Below are 19,731 nucleotides of genomic sequence, written 5' to 3'. Positions count from 1 at the left end.
TTATGCTCATTTGGGTACTGGCCTATAATTTTTGTGTAAGTGTATGGTATCTTTGTCTGGCTTTGGTATCAGGGTAATGCTGGCCTCTTAAAATGAGTTTGGAAAAGTTCCTTCTTCTGTTTTTCTGGAAGAGGTTTAAGAAATAATAATTAGTATTAATTCTTCTTTGGATGTTCAGTACATTTCACCTGTGAAGTCTTCTGGTCCTGGACTTTTGTTTATTGGGAGGTTTTTGATGACTGATTCAATCTCATTACCAGTAATTGGTCTGTTCAGATTTTTCTACTTCATCATGACTTAGTGTTGGTAGGTTATATGTTTCTAGGAATTTATCCGTTTCTGCTAGGCTGTCCAATTTGTTAACTTGGAATTTTTCATTGTAGTGTCTTACGATTCTTGTATTTCTGTGATATCAGTTGTAACTTCTCTTTGATTTCTGATTTCATTTGTTTGATTTTTCTTTCTTTTTTTTTTTCCTGGAGAGTCTAGATAAAGTTTCGTCAATTTTGTATATCTTTTTAGAGAAACCGGCTCTTAGTTTCACTGATCAATTTTCTATTGTGTTTTTAGTGTTGAGATCATTTATTTCTGCGCCAATGTGTTATTTCCTTTCTTCTGCTAACTTTGGGCTTCATTCAGTCTTTTTCTAGTTCCTTGAGGTGTGCGTAAAGTTAGGTTGTTTATTTGAGAATTTTCATGTGTCTTGAAGTAGGTATTTATCACTATGGACACCCTCAGAACTGCTTTTGCTGCCATCCTGTAAATTTTAGTGTGTTCTATTTCCATTTTTGTCTCAAGATTTTTTTTTTCTTTTGATTTCTACTTTGACCCATTGGTTGTTTAGTAGCATGTGGTTATTCTCTACATATTTGTGAATTTTCCAGTTTTCTGTGTGTGTGTGTTTTTAAAAAATTTTTATTTGCGTACAGTTGACACATAATGTTACATTAGTTTCAGGCGTACAACATAGAGATTCAGCTTCTCTATATGTTATGCTACACTCACCATAAGTATAACTACCATCTATCAACATACAATGCTATTTCAGTATTATGGACTATATTCCCTGGGCTATGCCTTCTAGTTTTCTTTGTGTAATTAATTTCTAGTTTCATACTGTTGTGGTTGGAAAAGATGCTTGATAGAGTTCAATCCTCTAACTTTATTAAGACTTGTTTTGTGGCCTAACATATGACCTATCTTGGAAAATGTTCCATGTGCACTTGAGAAAAATGTGTATTCTCTTGCTTTTGGATGGAGCATTCTGTATATTTCTATTAAGTTCGTTTGGTGTAATATGTCACTTAAGGCCATTATTTCCTTATTGATTATCTATCTATGCCTGGATGATCTATCCATTGATGTAAGTGGGGTTTACAGTCCCCCACTATTATTGTATTACTGTCTATGACTCCCTTTAGGTCTGTTAGCATTTGCTTTATATATTTAGGTGTGCATATGTTGGGTGCATAAATATTTGTAAAAGTTTTGTCTTTTTTGTTGAGCTGACCCCTTTATCACTAGGTGATACCCTCCTTTGTCTCTGATTTTACAGTCTTTGTTTTAAAGTCTTATTTTGTCTGATATTCTCTCCTGGCTTTTTGTTGTTGTTGTTTACATTTGCATGGAATACCTTTTCTCATCCTTTTACTTTTGGTGTGTGTATGTATCCTTACATCTAAAGTGAATCTCTAGGGGTGCCTGGGTAGCTCAGTTGGTTAAGCGTCTGACTGGATTTCAGCTCAGGTCACGATCTCATAGTTAGTGAGTTCAAGCCCCGCGTTGGGCTCTGTGCTGACAGTGCAGAGTCTGCTTGAGATTCTCTCTCTCTCTCTCTCTCTCTCTCTCTCTCTCTCTCTTCCCCCATCCCACTTGGTCTCTCTCTCTCAAAAACAAATTAACTAAAAAAAATAAAGCGAGTCTCTTGCGGGCAGCATATAGATGGGTCTTGTTTAAAAAAATTTTTTTAAATGTTTATTTATTTTTGAGAGAGAGCATGAGCAGGGGAGGGGCAGAGAGAGAGAGGGAGACACAGAATCCGAAGCAGGCTCCAGACTCTGAGCTGTCAGCACAGAGCCTGTTGTGGGGCTCGAACTCACAAACCGTGAGATCATGACCTGAGCTGAAGTTGGTCACTTAACCGACTGAGCCACCCAGATGCCCCGGATGGGTCTTGTTTTTAATGTATTTAGGCATCCTGAGTCTTCTGATTGGAAAATTTAGTCCATTTACATTTAAAGTAATTCTTGGTAAGTATATGCTTTTTGCCATTTTGTTCATTGTTTTCTGGCTGTTTTTGTAGTTCCTCTCTGTTCCATGCTGATTTTCCTGTTCTCTTTCTTTATGGTTTGATGACTTTCTTTGGCCGTATGTTTATATTTCTCTTTTGTGTATTTATTATAGTTTTTGCTTCGTGATTACCATGAGGCTTACATAAAACAACTTATAACAGTATTTTAAGTCGATAACGTAAGCTTGATTCTGTTGTAAAGCCCCGCGTTATAATCACTCCATGACATTTTTGTTTTCGATGTTACATTCTACGTTTTTTTAATAATGTTTATTTACTTTTGAGAGAGAGAGAGAGCTCAAGCAGGGGAGGGGCAGAGAGAGAGAGAGAGAGAGACAGGGGATCTGAAGCAGGCTCTGCACTGACAGCAGCAAGCCCCATGTGGGACTTGAACTCACAAACCATGAGATCATGACCTGAGCTGAAGTCAGACGCTTAACCAACTGAGCCATCCAGGTGCCCCTCATTCTGCGTCTTCTTTTTATCTTTATTCATTATTATAACCATAATTATTTTTACTGTTTTTGTCTTCTAACTGTAAACTAGCTTTATAAGTGATTATACAGTAGATGAAACAACCACCTCTCTCAGTCTTGAAGGAATGGCCTCATGTAGGAGATGAATCTTACTATTCAGCCCTGCCTGAGTTGTTGGTTTTCTCTTAATCCTTTGTGCTTGTCTGAGCAGCCTGTTCTATTTTTTAATGGTTCCCAGTAGTTGAGGAAGTGCGGCCACCTGTCAGTATTTCAGAAGGGAGGATCTCAGCGCCTAGATTCATGCTGACTGGAAGCCCGACCCTCAGGTATCAGCTTTTAACCGTAGGCAAACGTACACAGTCCTGTGGGACTGTAAGCAAGTGTGAGTCCTGCTGGCCACCAGAGGTAGGCAATCTGGGTAGGTACCCTGGGTGGCAGCCCCAAAACTCAGGGCTCCAAATGAATCTATAAGCTCTTTTCTGGGTGATACTGGTAAGCTGGAGCACGGCAGAGGCAGGGAGAGCCCCCTAATGACATGCACAGCCTGTGCTCTTGAGAGCAGCTCCACTGGCCACAAAATGTGAGCCAAACCTGAAGCCTGCCCTTCGGGCCAAGGTTCCGGGACAAGCAAAGAGGCCTCCTTCACAGTAAGATTTCAGGGTGTATTTCAGTCCGCTCTCTGCGCAGCGCCCCGGGGGTGGCAGTCTGCGAAGAACCGGCTCTCCAGTTGCCATAGTCCCATGGGGTCCAGAAACGCAAGCCGCCCCAGCCACCAGGGCCTGGTGATCAAGGGGTGTCCCGTGGGCAGTAGTGGCAAAAACCAGGGGACCAGACGCGTCTCATCCAGGAGACGGGTGCTCTGGAGGATGGCAGAGGGTGCGCTCGCAGATGGCCCAAGGAAAAGATGACATTCTGCCCTCACGTGCTTGTTTCAGCAGAAGCCTTCTCCTTAGGCCACCGTCATGGTGATTAGCCAATAGGCCTCCTTCACAGAAACTCTGAACTCCTGCGTCTGTTGCCTCTTGCTTTGCCCTTGGGGTGGTAGCTGTCTAAGACCTTTTTCCTGTACATTTATGCAGGATCCATGACCAGTGTCCACTAGAGCCAGGAAATGTAGCAGTGTTCCCTGGCAGCAGCTGTAAAAATTGGGACCCCAGATGGGGTTCCTTTCTGGGTGACATTGATTATGACAGTCTCAGGAGACTAGGCACACAAGCTCCCCTGACCTCCAGAGCAATGTGATCAGGAGGTGTCCCCTACCTTGGCAGCTGCAAAAATCCAGGCACCAGATGCACGTAAAAGCTGCCTTCTGGGAGATACTGGTGCTCTGGAACGTGTCAAAGGGAGCATGCAAAAATAGCACCCGCCAGTCTGTGTCCCTGGAGAGCGTTCTGTGGCCTCCTAGATGTGTGTGTTAAATCAGATGTCTGCCCTTCAGGCAGACGCTTTAATGTAAGCAAGTGCGTCCCCTTCACTTGAAGTCTGGGTGCAGTTGGCTCCCTGGGAGCTGGGCCCCGGGTGGGTGAGTCCAGGCACCTTGGTGAGCCCTTTAAGAATGGTTACTCAGATCACTACAGTTTGTGGGTCTCAGGATGTGAGCCCTGTTGGTTTTCAAAGTTAGATGTATTGGGGGCTTGTCTCTGAAGTATATGTCTTAAAAGTTGGGATGCCCAGTGTGGGTTTCAAACCCTTCAGTCCTCAGGGAGAAGTTCTGGGTTTTGAGTTTCCTCCCAATTGTTGGTTGTAACACTGGGGATGGGGTTTAGCAAGGTTGTATCTTAGCCTCTCCTGCCCTCTTCAGTGTGTTTTTTTCCCCTCTTTGCCTGATGTGTGGTCATCACTCAGCCAGGCTTTTGTTTCTTGTTTTGTTTTTTTGAAGAGGAAATTGTTTCATATGTAGTTGGAGACACAGTGTGTCTGTGGGAGGAGGTGAGTTCAGGACCTTCCTATGTCGCCATGTTGAACCAGGAGTCAATGATTAGTTTCTGTAATAGTATTCCAGTGTTTTCTTATGTAAACAGAAACAAAAATGAAATACGTTATTTTTTCCCTTTTCTACCAAAAGTTTGCTTTTTGAATTTTTTTTTTTTTTTTTGCATCATACTGTTTTCCCTTACAGTTTTTTTTTTGAACGCCTTAAATAGAATTAATTGCATCTGTGTTCTTTTGGTACTCACCTATATTCATCACTTCACTTATAACATGTAACTTTTTTCATACATACATAATGTGTGTAGGAAAATATTAATGTATCTGTCCTTTCTCCTAGATTACAAGCATTTGGTGGGGAGGGGTTTTGTTTATCATCTCTAGTCTTGAGGACCTAGCACTGTACTTGGCACAGACCAGATACTTGGTGAATTCGAAAGAGGAGGCACGTGGCACGGCAGGCAGGAACTCGTTTGGGAAGAGAGACTGGTGACATCTTCAAGGAAGAACGGAGAACTCACATAAGTGAGCTTAAGTAATAGCCGGTTCCAACTCCAAGCAATCCCACTGGGAGGAAGTTTCCTTTTGACATGGGCTGCATTTTAGTGATTTGGCTTTGGTGTAATAACCAGACTTTCAAACGTGATTTCCATGGTGCGCGTTAACATTGAATTTAATGAGTTTTCTTTATTGTTTTTACTTTGAAGTAAACAGTCCTTTTTTTCCCTCCTCCAAGAGACTAGGATACTTTTATAAAGGAAGTTAGAAAATTGTTTCTTAAAGTACAAAATAATACAGAAGGGATTCTTTTCCTAATTCTTAGAGGGTTTACTGTAGATTGGTGTCCCACAACTGTCACAGGAAATGTCAGACACCGCTGATTGTCGTATTAAAACCTGAGCCCAACTGAATAAGTAGCTGTAGAGGTGATCCTTTCAAAGGTGCCTAAACCACATTGACATAGACGTCCACACAGGATGTGCCGTGGTAGAATAAAAACAGTAAACCGAGACCGTGGGCAATAACGTTGACAAGAGTTTGTGGTTGCTGGTGTTTTAGGGGTGGAGGCTAGGTTCAAGCGAGCCTCAGTGGGGAGACGTCTGAGGAGGCTGGTTACCAGATGGCCCTGCTTATGTTGCCGGAAGGGGTTCAGTCTTTCTCGGTTGGTCTGTTTCGTGACAAGTGGCATTTAAAAGTAAATTTTCCAAGTGTCCCCGTGGTTCGTTGCCTTATTTTGTGCCAGGGGCCTGTTTCTTTTTGTTTGTTTTTGGGGATGATGGTCCTGTCCAGTCAGCATCTGTTACATCAGATACCTGTTGGTTGCTGCTTTTCCTGTTTAGCTTCTTACTCAGCAAACACTTGTCTTCATTACTCAAATCTGATCAATATTCCAATTCCAAATGTTCTTTCAGCACAAAGGTTATTGCAAGATTTATAAGATCAAGAAGAGGTCTGGACTGCTCTGTATGATAAGTCAGGGCAGTTTTCAAGACAAATGAAGAAATCTAGAATGGGCAATAGCCTTTACAAGGTAATCAAAGCAGAAGAGAGAATGATTTGAATACCACATTTTCTAAGTAGGATTTTTGGACCAATAAGTCACATATACTTTTTCAGCTTTGTTTTTGTTGTTGTTGTTTGTTTGTTTTTGTTTTTGTTTTTTGTTAAGTTTGGGGCAAATGGAGACATTACATGGCTACTAATACACTGGACAATAACTTATCTTTTTTTTTTTTTTTTTTTTTTTTTTTTTTTACCTAAACTTTAGTTGAACATTTTAGCCCAGAGAACCACTGGTGTTGTTGGGAGGCACATGTATAGATGTGCAGGTGTACTGAACCAGGACAAAGAAGCATTTCTTGATTTTCACGGCTTTTCCAAAGGGTTGGGGAAGGCCTCCGCAACTTCTTGTGATCAGTACGTTACTAGCTGGTTGAGCACTGCTGTGCCTAAAAGTACTAGTTTATAATTTTTTTTAAGTTTATTTATTTGAGAGAGAGAGAGCAAGCACAAGTGGAGGGCAGAGAGGAGGAGAGACAGAATCTGAAGCAGGCTCCACGGCATCATAATTAAGTTTATTTATTTATTTTGAGAGAGAGAGAGAGAAAGGGAGACAGCATGAGCAGGGGAAGGGCAGGGCAGAGAGAGTGAGAGAATCCCAAGCAGGCTCCACACTGTCAGCACAGAGCCCAGCTCGCGACTCCAACTCCAAAACCATGAGATCGTGACCTGAGCCAAGAGCAAGAGTTGGACGCTTAAGCGACTGTGCCACTGAGGCGCCCCTCTACTCGTTTATATGAACGGGTATTTTCTGGAAGTCAAATCCTAACGTGGAAAAGGGCAGACTCCTGACACACAGGCTCTGTGTCCGAGTTCTGTCACCACCTGGCGAACACCTGCTGGTTGTCGCTTCAGGGGAAAGACACTGCTCAGTGGGCTTTATGGGGTGGGGACAGGGGGAGCGAGAGGGAACAGTGATACCGTAGGAATGGCGAGCGTGGTGCTTAAAGTGGGACATGAAAGAAGGTGTGTAGAGCATAGTCATGACCGACCATAGAAACAGCGGTTTGTGCCTCCAAACTGGTTAGGTGTTTGTTTCTCCTTCAGAGGTGGTTTTCCATACACTGCGTTGCCTCTCTGCGATGCTCTTTTTGATATGTTAATTCACACTTGTTTGTTTGTCTTTATCCTAAAGGCTCGGGAAGAAGAAATGACTGCTAAAGTAATGGACCTCCAGACTCAACTCGAGGAGCTACAGAATAAATACCAGCAAAGGCTGCATCAGGAGGAGAATCCTAGCAATGACAAAGTGAGGGCAACTGGTCTTTGCTGCTGTTTCTTAAAGACACTGTCATTTCTGTCATTTGACTTGCCTGCTAACCTGCATACTTACCTCATTTAATCCTACCCAAAACCTTGTGGAGAGAGGTTTTTGCCTCTGTTTTATAGGCAGTGAAACCGAGGTTCATAGAGGTTAAATAAAGTGTCCAAGCTCACACTATAAATGTTGTGTTGGGAATTTAAACCTCATCTGCCAGACTTCAGAGCCTAGACATTTCTTTTTTTTTTTTTTTTAACGTTTATTCATTTATTTAGAGAGTGTGTGTGTGCACACGAGTGGGAGAGGGGCAGAGAGAGAGAGACAGAGAGAGAATCCCAAGTAGGCTCCACACTGACAGCGCAGAGCCTAACACGGGGCTCGATCTCCTGAACTGTGAGATCATGACCTGAGCCAAAAAGAGTCAGACGCTCAACCAACTGAGCCCCCCAGGCATTCTGAGCCTGGACATTTCTTTCTTTCTTTTTTTTTTTTCTAATTAAAAAAAAAAAAATATTTATTTATTTATTTATTTTGAGAGAGAGAGAGATTGAGTGTGAGCAGGGAAGGGGCAGAGAGAGAGGGAGACACAGAATCCGAAGCAGGATCCAGGCTCCCAGCTGTCAGCACGGAGCCCGATGTGGGGCTTGAACTCACGAACCGCGAGGTTATGACCTGAGCCGAAGTCGGATGCTCAGCCGACTGAGCCACCCAGGCACCCCTGGACATTTCTGTTACAGCAATGCTTCTTAGTCTTTTCCTTAGAAAGAAAGAATACAGCGGAAAGTGAACCTCATTGCCCAGGGGCTTAGGCAAAAAGCGTCCATAGAAAATTGGATGATTAAAAAAAAGTTTGTAATGTTTTTATTTATTTTTGAGAGACAGAGCGTGAGTGGGGGAGGGGCAGAGGGAGCCAGAGACACAGAATCCGAAGCAGGCTCCAGGCTCCGAGGTGTCAGCACAGAGTCCGACGCGGGGACTCTCAGGAGCATGAGACCATGACCTGAGCCGAAGTCGGACGCCCAACTGGCTGAGTCATCCAGGCACACTGAAAATAGGATAATTTTAAATTTTTATATTCTGTGCTAAATACTCATATAGATCTTATATTCTCTTCTATAATACATCCTTATTTGTAGTCACATAAATTGTTTTTGGTTATTTATGAGTAAGAAAAACAATTTCTGTTTTTCTCCTTGGTTAATGGGCTAGAGGCAAATGTAGTGGGATTATTTTGGAAAACGGGACTGGATTCAGAGCTCCCTGGCAGTACATAAGTGGGCGTTTTTAGGGTTCCAGCCGTATAGTCGATGCTATGAAGATGGGCCATGTTTGCCGTGTGGGCCCCAGGTCGAGACGCTGGACAGGGTACCGGCCTGAGGCCATGAGGTTCGTGAACTCCTCGTCGGGAGCTGTAGAGGATTCATCATAGAATGTCGGTTACCAGGGAGCAGTTTTCTAGACAACCCGTTGCCTGGGTCACTTCTTCCAGATGGGGAGGAGAAGCCTTTATAAGGGGCTCTGCTGTGCTGCGCTACTTGGTGCACATATCTTAGCAGTTAGCACCCAGCAGGTATTTCTTTGATAGTTGCAAGTTAGTTTTCCTGTTTTTGGTTTTTGCCGTCTGGGCACGATTTGAATATACCAGGTGCTGTTAAACATTAATTCTCTGAGGAGAGTGCATGTACTTCGCTACGTGTTCTTTTCCTCAGTATCAGAATAAGCGTCGTTGCGTGTAGTGTTACTTCGACCTGTGCTGGGATGCCTTCCAGTATTGAAACATGAAATTAATATTCAGAAGGTCTCCTGAGTCCTTTACCTTGTGTCAAAAGAAAGGGGAGAGAAATTGGGGCGGCTGGGTGGCTCAGTTGGTTAAGCATCTGACTTTGGCTCAGGTCGTGGTCTCGCGGGTTTTGAGTTCGAGTCCCGCGTCGGACTCTCTGCTGACAGAGCGGACCCACTTCAGATCCTCAGTCTCTCTCTCTCTCTCTCTTCCCCTCCCCTGTTCTCTCTCTCAAAATTACATAAACATTAAAAAAAAATCCTTAATTATTATTTCTACGCTAAAAAATGTTTTGTTTTATTCTTCATGAGTTTTTATCCTTTTTGAGCATCTTTGATGCTTCTGGGAGACAGTGAGTTATATATCAGTGTTGAGTTCAATGAAGAATAGTTTGTGATTATAGCTTCGAGTGGATTCCCAGAAATTGTCCTTTAGAAGTTTCCCTAAGGGGCCGATATGCTTTAAATAGATGTTAATATGTTTAATTTTTTTGAATCATAGAAATAATAAATGAATATATTCTTGTTATAAAAGAGATAATACGTAAGTATACAGAATGAGCCTTCTCTGGTGGGCACCTGTCCTTGCCAAGTAGTAATCATTGTTAGGAGTTTGGTGACTGAATTTCCAGTACTTTTTCTTTGTGTTTACCTATGTTGGTGTGTATCCACACCACAATAGTTTGTGTAACAAAATAGATGAGGTTGAAAGCAAATATTTAAAGTTGTCTCATCTCAAATGTTATCACTTCCAAAAGACTAAGTTTTTATTTTCTAGTTATTTCCTATTATTCTATTTTATTGTTTCCTACAGATTTTAGTGTAGTATCCACTCATTTTTTTTCTTTTCCATTTTCAGGTAACAATTATGGAGTTACAGGTAAGACTAGTTCTTCACTGAATTTGACTGAAGGCAGTATATTGTATTGTATTGTGTATTGTATTGTATTCAGGAGTATTTTGTGTTTTAAGTTGAAACATAAAGGTAACTGTTTTAGCAAGCAAAATTTTACGAGGCAATATAGTAGTATATTCAGGCGGTGATGAAATTCATACGCGCTTCAGATCTGACTTTTGTTCTTTCAGACTCAACTAGCACAGAAGACTACTCTCATCAGTGATTCAAAGTTGAAAGAGCAAGAGTTCAGAGAACAGGTACGGGTTTAATTGGTGCCTTCTGTGTTGAACTGACGGCCTTAAAATTTACATTAGTATGTACTTGGATCTCATTTAGCTAATTTTTTAAAAAGACCTGATATCATACTGATTTAATAGTTGGCTTTGCAATTTTGTCTTGCACAGGAAATTTTATTCCCAAATCTGAATGTGCTAGAGGATATCTCTTAAATTTGTGATCGATCGCATGTATTTAAACAAGAACATTTGCATCTTACTCTTTCCAGTGCTTAACATCTTGGATAAGAATTTTTGTTTAATTTGTAATAACTTAAGTTTTTTAAAAAAGCAATTTTCTGGGGCACCTGGGTGGCCCAGTCGGTTAAACATCTGACTTCGGCTCAGGTCATGATCTCACAGTTTGTGAGTTCAAGCCCCGCATCAGGCTCTGTGCTGACAGCTCAGAGCCTGGAGCCTCTTTGCATTCTGTGTCTCCCTCTTTCTCTGTGTGCCCCTCCCCTGCTCTCTCTCTCTCTCTCTCTCTCTCTGTCTCAAAAATAAATCAACATTAAAAAAAATTAAAAAAGGAATTTTCTCGTTTTTATCAGAGGGAAAAATATATTTGACATCAATTTTTACTACTTTTTCCTAGTGGCTAAATTGTCTTCCTTGAATAAGTTTTGTCCATATATTGTCCAATTATTAGATTTCAAAAGGATTATGTATATGTGCCTAAAAGGATGCCCAAGCATAAGAGTCCCAGTGTACGTGTGTCTGTGGTGCATCATCTTTAGTAGTCTTTCTTTCCGAACTCCGGAGAGAGAATGGCACAAGTCAGCAGGCTGTTTGAAGGCTACATCTCTGGGGATTTCCCATTTTTCTTAAAAAGTCATACATACAAAGATCTTGATAATCGTTGAACTTAGGTAATGGGTGGGCATATGGGCATTAATTGTACTATATTCTCTGTGGCTGAGTAGGATAGAAAATTTTCACAATATTTTTTAAAAAAATTATGGACGCTAAGTCCCAATGCTACTTAATTTTTTCCTACTTCCCAGTGGTTTATCTTTTCTCATCTATTCTCCAGATTGCTGCCTGAAAATTCCCTTCTTTTAGCATCCTCAAATTTTCCAACTGCTAGCATGGCAATTTTTGTATTAGATATTTTTATGGTGGCAGAATACACATAACGTAACATTGACCATCTTAACCAAAGTGCATAGTTCGTTGACATTTAGTTCATTCACAGTGTTGTGAAACAATCACCATTATCTAGTTCCAGAATTCTTCATCACCCCATCAGAAAACCTCCTAACCCATTAAGCAGTCATTCCTTGTTACCTTTTGGCAACCGCTGATCTACTCCTGTGTCTGTGAATTTGCCTGTTAGGAGTATCTTTTGTAAATATAATCATATAAAACCTAGCTTTCTTTTTTTTTTAATTTTTTTTAACATTTATTTATTTTATTTTATTTTTTTAATTTTTTTTTTTAACATTTATTTTATTTTTTAAATTTTTTTTAATTTTTTTATTTTTTTATTTTTTTTATTTTTGGGACAGAGAGAGACAGAGCATGAACGGGGGAGGGGCAGAGAGAGAGGGAGACACAGAATCGGAAACAGGCTCCAGGCTCTGAGCCATCAGCCCAGAGCCTGACGCGGGGCTCGAACTCACGGACCGCGAGATCGTGACCTGGCTGAAGTCAGACGCTTAACCGACTGCGCCACCCAGGCGCCCCAACATTTATTTTATTTTTGAGACAGAGAGAGACAGAGCATGAACAGGGGAGGGGCAGAGAGAGAGGGAGACACAGAATCGGAAGCAGGCTCCAGGCTCCGAGCCATCAGCCCAGAGCCCGACGCGGGGCTCGAACTCACAGACCGCGAGATCGTGACCTGAGCTGAAGTCGGACGCTTAACCGACTGAGCCACCCAGGCGCCCCAACATTTATTTATTTTTGAGACAGAGAGAGACAGAGCATGAACAGGGGAGGGGCAGAGAGAGAGGGAGACACAGAATCTGAAACAGGCTCCAGGCTCTAAGCTGTCAGCACAGAGCTTGACGTGGGGTTCGAACTCACGGACCGTGAGATCATGACCTGAGGCAAACTCGGACGCTTAACCGACCGAGCCACCCAGGCGCCCCAAAACCTAGCTTTCGTATGTGGCTTCTTTTGCTCAGCATGATGTTTCTAAGATTCATCATTGTGGCATGTATCAGTACTTGATACTTTTTTATGGCTGAGTACTATTTCATTATATGGATATACCGTACTTTGTTTATCCATTCATCAGTTTATGAATGTTTGGGGTGTTTCTACCTTCTGGCTATTACGAATAGTGCCATCAGGAACGTTATGTACAAGTTTTGGTTTGAGTACCTATTTCCAGTTTTTTGGGGTATGTACACCCAGGAGTGGAATTGCTAGATCATGTGGTAATTATATGTTTCCCTTTTTGATGAACCGCCCAACTATTTTACGTGGTGGCACCATTTTATGTTCACACCAACAAAGTTATAAGGATTCCAGTTTTTCCACATCCTCACCAACAAGTTTTTTGGATATAGCCATGGTAGTTGGTACGAGGTGGTTTCTCATTACGGTTTTCATTTGCATTTTCCTAATGACTGATGATGTTGAGCATCTTATTATCTGCTTGTTGGCCATTTGCATGTCTTACTTGGAACAATGTCTGTTCAAGTCCTTTGCTCATTTTTTAGTTGGGTTACTTGGTTTCGTGTTTAGTTGTACGCTTCACACTTGTATGCTAGATACAAGTCCCTCATCGGGTATGTGATTTGCAAGTGTTTTCTCCACTTTGTGGGTTCTCTTTTGAGTTTCTTGATAATATCCTTTGAGGCACAAAAGTTTTACTTTCGATAAAGGTCATTTTGTATATTTTCCCTTTTGTTGTTGTAGATATGTTTCTCTATGTGGTATGTTGTAGATATGTTGTAGATCTGTTTCTCTTTTGTTTGTTGTAGATACGGCTTTTGGTGCCATATCTAAGAAACCATTTGCATTAATCGTATTTGCCTGTGTTCTGTCTTAAGTATGAAAGAACCTAGTGCCTACAGAAGCCCTTTTTTTTACATATGGTTTCTGTGTGAATCTTATGATACAATTTGAGTATTTGTTACTTTTAGATTCACAATTTAGAAGACCGTTTGAAGAAATACGAAAAGAATGTATATGCCACAACTGTGGGGACACCTTACAAAGGTATGAATGGTCTCTTATGTGATCCATGGTTATCTCCTATTGGTGCACTTAGGGATGATTTTTGTTTTTGTCTTTGCGTGTCTGTTCTTTACCATGAATATATTTTACCTTTGTAATTCACCGATAACAGCTAGTTTTAAGGAAAGCGTGCTAGTAATCTAAAACAAAATAATGCGTATCCGTTGTAAAAAAAATCAAACTGCCGCAGTGTGTAAGTGGGACTGCACTTGTTCCACACTATCCGGATGGAACCGACCTAGTGGCAATTTATGTATATTTTTCCAGACTCTTCTGTATGTATGCAAACATTTGTATGATCTACTGTATATACTCATACAGACACAGTTATATCTTTTAGATGCTTCCGTTTTTTACTATTATAATAATGCCAAAATTATCTACTTTAAGCTTGGATTTAGGGAGAAAATAATTTCATAAAAATTCTTATATTCAAGGTAGGAAAGGATGATATTCTCTTGATTGAAATAAATGCACTGCTTACAAAGGGTTTTAAGAATGAACTTGAGTGTTTACATGGTTATATACAACTATGTAAACTCATGATCGTGAGGTAATCATGGTCCTTGAATAATCTCATTACAATTTTCCATTCTCAGTTTTACACCTCACTTCATTAAGAATAGTTTTATTTTGCTAAATGTTTTGTAAAGCTTTCTGCTTCTTCGGGGAAGCACTAGGGCCTAAATGTAAACCTTTCCTTTGTGTTTTTGAAAGCTCTTGCTTAATGCAATGAAATAACAAGATATTATACAATTTTTAATTAAATTAAGCAAGGCCTCGCTTTGGATTCTTTCCAAAATGCTCTTCAAAAACAAGAGAAAACTGCCTTGGAAGTGGCCCGTGGCTCATTGCAGAGAGGACTCCTGCTACAAGGATCGTTTGCCGTGTCTAAGTCAGCAGATGCGATCGTCAGCGTAACTGCTGCATCCGTGCTCAGCAGTGCATAGAGAATACTGCTGATTCTTTTTGTTAGTTTCACCTTCAGATTTTTATCATTTTCTTTTGTTCTCAGTTTTAAATTGTGAAATGAACACACATGTCCAGTTTATTTAATAACTAACACCTGTACGCGTCCCTTCCCTCCTCCGAGAGCAGAGCGTTCCTGTCATACCTTTCATTAGCTGAAATGGTGTAAAACAGAGAAGCAATTACCATTAATTTATGTGGAAAAATGTTTAGCATCCCCAGACCCGAAAGTCTCCTCTCTTAGGCCTGTCTGCTACCTTAGACATGTCTTGCTAACAGACGCACAAAACCAATCGAGATAAGACACCGATGCTCACAGGCACCGTGCGAAGCGACGGCGGCCGGGTACTGAGTGTGGTTGCTGGGGAAGGGGTGAGGTGGGGCCGCTCTGGCCGCAGCGGTCTGTGCCGCGTCTCTGATGGCCCACTGCCAGATGGATGCCGAGCACCATTTCCACTTCGCCTTTCTTCGTGAAAGCAAAAAGCCTCTTTAGATTTCTTGCGGTTAGCAGAGGCACGTACTGATGCAGGCCTTTTGTGGAAGAGAAGCGGCGTGATGTGAATTTTCGAAAGGCGGGGAACACCTGAGTGTCGCTAAGTGTGAGGCGCTGTGTCGTATCTCAGCTCGTTTAATCCCCTCACCAACCCAATCAGTCTGGTTCAACAAGCACAGTAATCTCCTCACCATGCTGCCTTTTTGGTTTTTTTTTAATGTTTATTTTTGAGAGAGAGAGAGAGAGAGAGAACATGAGCAGGGGAGGGGCAGAGACCGAGGGAGACACAGAATCTGAAGCAGGCTCCAGGCTCCGAGCGGTCGGCATAGAGCCCGACGCTGTGGGCTCGAACCGACAGACCGTGAGATGGTGACTTGAGCTGAAGTCAGACGCTTGACTGACTGAGCCCCCCAGGTGACCATGCTGGGTCTTTCTAAAGAGTAACAACAGAATAAGCACCCATCATACAGGAAGAAATAAAAGATCACTGACCGGTTCTTCAGAAACCTTTATGTAAGCCTCTGCAATAATATCTTTATTCCTCCCCTCACCCTGATTTTTTCCCGACTCTATGTTAACCATTGTTGTTCTTCGTTGTGTACCACCTATGTATATATTTCTAAACAATATTTTGTTTAGATTTTGCTTGTTTTGAAACTTTATGTAATAGAATCATACTGTAAGGTTGTATTTGTTTCTTTTGCATAATGCAAGTTTTGAGATACGTCTGTGTTGTGTGTGGCTCTTGTTCGCTCAATTCGATTGATCAGTTTTGTACGTTCTTGTACACGTCTTCCTCGTACTCACGTGAGAGACTTTCTCTGTACAACTACGACCGGGCTTGCTGAGTCATAGGGTGTGAATGCTTTCACGCACATCCTATCCTAGATTGGCAAACTAGATGCAATTTGAAGATAATATAGGAGATTGTTTTCTATGTTTTTTGTACTAGTTTTCATTCCCACCAGCAATGTGTGTGAGGTCTTGTCACTCCAGCCCCTTAATGCTGGTGCTAAATTAATTCAGCGGTGCTAACTTTATTAAAGGCCCTTAATGCTTGGCTATGGCCCTTAATGCTAAGCTATGACTTGTGATTTTAATTACCTCTCTCTTACTAGTAATCATGTTGAACATCTTATATGATTGTTCATTTTTTTATTCATTCATTTTAGCTGTATTTCTTCTTTTGCGAAGTCCCAGCCATTCCTTTTTTGTTTTCTAAGATTAGGTTATCTCTCCTTTTCCTTTGATTTGCAGTTTTAAAACAATTCTGAATATTAATCCTTGTATACTACATATACATGTATACATATATGTATGTGTGTGTGTATATGTATATATGTATTGTAAAGATATTTACTAGCTGGTGTCTTTATTGTCTTAATTTTTTTATTTTTTAGACGTATAGAAAAGTAATAAGTGTGGTATATAATGAACACACATGTACACGTCACCCTCAACAATTATTAAGACATATCTAATCTTGATTCATCTGTACCCCCAACCTTTCCTAACCTTGCTCTATTGGATTATTTTAAAGTCAGTCCTAAATATCATATCTTATTTGATATAAACAATTTCAGTATACATCTATACAAAGGATTCCTTAACAATACCTGTAGTACTAGGGGCACCTGGGTGGCTCAGTCGGATAAGCATCTGACTTTGGCTCAGGTCATGATATCACGGTTTGTGAGTTCGAGCCCCGCGTCGGGCTCTGTGCTGACAGCTCAGAGCCTAGAGCCTGCTTTGGATTCTGTGTCTCCCTCTCTCTCTGCCCCTCCCCTACTCATGCTCTCTCTCTCTCTCTCTCTCTCTCTCTCAAAAATAAATACACATTAAAAAATAAGATAAAATGAAACCAATAAGCATAGTGCTAGTATCACACCAAAAACTTTCACAGCGATTCCTTAGTATGTTCAAATAACTAGTCACAGTGAAACTTACCTGTAGCTTCACAAATGTTTTCTTGTGGTGATGGTGGTAAACAGTTGGTTTATTTGAATCAGTAGCCAAGTAGTATCCGTACCTTGCATTTGATTGAGAAATTGCTTAAATCTCTTTTAAAAGTCTGCCTTCCTTGTCTCTCTCTGTCTCCCTCTCTCTTTCTCTCTTCTTTTCCCCTTTATTTATTCAAGAGACCAAATTACTTGTGCTCAAGTTTCACACGTTCTGAACTCTTGGTGTTCCAGCCCCTGGTCGTTAGAACGAGGGGCTTGATCAGATGGAGACTGTGTTATTGGCAGTGGTGCCTCCTCAAGGGAGCCGTACTGCCTGTTGCCTCCCAGCGAAAGACACACGTTATCTTAGCAGTATCTTTCACACGGTTCCGGGTGCCGTCAGTCTGATTCCTCACCTTTCGCCTTAGACGTTAGCACCCAGTGGTGACCGTTGGCCAACATCGGTTGTTTCACCAGTCATTGTGTAACGGTGATCATTCAGATCCTACCATTTCTTGTGCAGATATTAACTGGCATTCTTCTGTAAGCGGAAATGTGCCCTGTTATCTATCTGGGGTATAGCTCCTACGTGAATTTGTCTTTGCCTGCTGTAACACCTCACTCAATTATGATGACTTTATAATATATCTTGCTGTTTAGTTGGGGAAGCCCTCCTACTTTGTTTTTCAAGAATGTCTTAGCTATTCTTAACTCTTTGTCAATTTAAGTTTCAGAATCAGATTGTAAAATTGCATTCATAACACACACCCAAACCTGGGAAGGTTTTGATTAGGATTGCATTGAATTTATAGAAAAATTGAGGAGAATTGGCACCTATATGGGATTGAGTCTCCAACCCATAATCATGATCTTTCAACATTTACTTAGGACTTCTGTAATTTCAGTCAATAATGTTTATTGTTCTGACTACCTCTTGTACCTCTCTTCTTACATTTATTCTTAGGTGTGATCGTAAATGTAAAATTTGTTTCTCGTTTTTATTTTCCAGTTAAGTAAATGCATTTTCAGGAGACATTCTTGTGCATTTTTGAAGGATATCTGCACATGTCTGCTTTTAACTAAAATTGTCTGTCATACGCTTAGTTGATTAAGGTTGTGCTAAGTGTAGTTAAATGGATTTTCCAGTTACGCGTTTTGGAATTGGGCCCAGGTAAAGGATCGTATTAAAAATGCTGAGCAATATTCCCACAAAGTTATTTGGAAAGACTCACAAGAAGCAATGGGTAGACAATTTGGCAAGCGTCTTTATTTGAATGATAACTGATTTCCACTCTCATTGCTTAAAACCCAAAGTAAGAATTATAAAAAGAGGAAGAAATTTCTTTTATATGCCACTGTTAGGGAGAAGACAGGAAAGGGTACATGCATTGGAAAACAGTATTAATTACTTGTCCAGGAAAATGGCTAGATGTAAGTGATCTACATGTTTATAATAATAAAATCAATTATTTTTCTGAAAAGTGTACATTGTAAACTCTTACACTTTGCGTCAATCTAGAGGAATGAAACACTTAAGGGTGATATCTAGAGAGATGGCTTTTGAAGAGGAAATAGTACATTGTCATTATTTAGTTCTGGGCGCTCTGTATTTGCTGAGTGTGGTTTGAGTGAATTGGGTCTTTAAAAGTGTACGCTTTTTAAAAGTGAAATATTCCAAACGTACAAACACACAGGGTGTAAATATCAAGTATGAAGACGGTTAACACCTGTGAATTCACCATCTAGAACGTCGTCAGTGCTCCTCGTACTGCTCTTCAGTCTCGTATCTCCGTTCTCTCCCGAGGGTGACCACTGGTAACGTGTATACGTACTGTTCCCTAAAACAAGTGACTTTAATGTTTGGGCTGTATAGAAATGATATCAGATTATATGTATTCTGCATGTTCTTGCCTTTATTTCACCCAGCATTATGATTTTGGATTTCATTCTAATAGGTGTGAAGCTATAGTTCAACCTTTTTTTTTTTTTTTTTTTTAAATTTAAATTCACATTAGTTAACACAGTGTAGTATTGATTTCAGGAGTAGAGTTTAGTGATTCGTCACTTACATACAGCACCCAGTGCTCATCCCAACAAGGGTCCTCCTTAATACCCATCCCCCATTTAGCCCATTCCCCCACCCACCGCCCCTCCAGCAGCCTTCAGTTTGTTCTCTGTATTTAAGAGTCTCTTATGTTTTTCCTTCCTCTGTCTTTTTACCTAATTTTTTTCCTTCCTTTCTCCTATGTTCATCTGTTTTGTTTTTTAAATTCCACATATGAGTGAAATCCTATGATACTTGTCTCTCTCTGACTTATTTAACTTAGCATAATATACTCTAGTTCCATACACTTTGTTGTAAATGACAAGATTTCACTATTTTTCACTGCCAAGCAGTATTCCATTGTATACGTATACCACATCTTTATCCATTCATCAGTGGATGGACATTGGGCTCTTTCCATACTTTGGCTGTTGTCAGTAGTGCCGCTATAAACATTGGGGTGCGTGTGCCCCTTCAAATCAGCATTTTTGTATCCTTTGGGTAAATACCTAGCAGTGCTATTGCTGGGTCGTAGGGTAGTTCTAGTTTTAGTTTTTTGAGGACCCTCCATGCTGTTTTCCAGAGCGGCTGCACCAGTTTGCATGCCCACCAACGGTGCAAACGTTTT

At 40.8% G+C, this 19,731-nt stretch overlaps 1 protein-coding gene across 6 annotated transcripts in view; it reads left to right on the top strand.

Annotated features, from left to right (window-relative positions):
• The window catches only part of GOLGA4 (golgin A4), a 124,616-nt gene that overhangs the window by 88,630 nt on the left and 16,255 nt on the right, over positions 1 to 19,731 (top strand). For all 6 annotated transcript variants that reach the window (XM_042903770.1, XM_042903768.1, XM_042903767.1 and 3 more), the window contains 4 exons: positions 7,391 to 7,504; positions 10,155 to 10,175; positions 10,382 to 10,450; positions 13,564 to 13,639. In XM_042903770.1, the coding sequence (XP_042759704.1) occupies positions 7,391 to 7,504; positions 10,155 to 10,175; positions 10,382 to 10,450; positions 13,564 to 13,639 (280 nt within the window). The remainder of the gene's footprint in view (positions 1 to 7,390; positions 7,505 to 10,154; positions 10,176 to 10,381; positions 10,451 to 13,563; positions 13,640 to 19,731) is intronic.

This window comes from Panthera leo, chromosome C2, assembly GCF_018350215.1.
Source record: "Panthera leo isolate Ple1 chromosome C2, P.leo_Ple1_pat1.1, whole genome shotgun sequence".
Lineage (NCBI taxonomy): Eukaryota > Metazoa > Chordata > Mammalia > Carnivora > Felidae > Panthera > Panthera leo.
The sequence above is the reverse complement of the archived record's forward strand: the minus strand, read 5'-3'. Positions and strand labels throughout refer to the sequence as shown.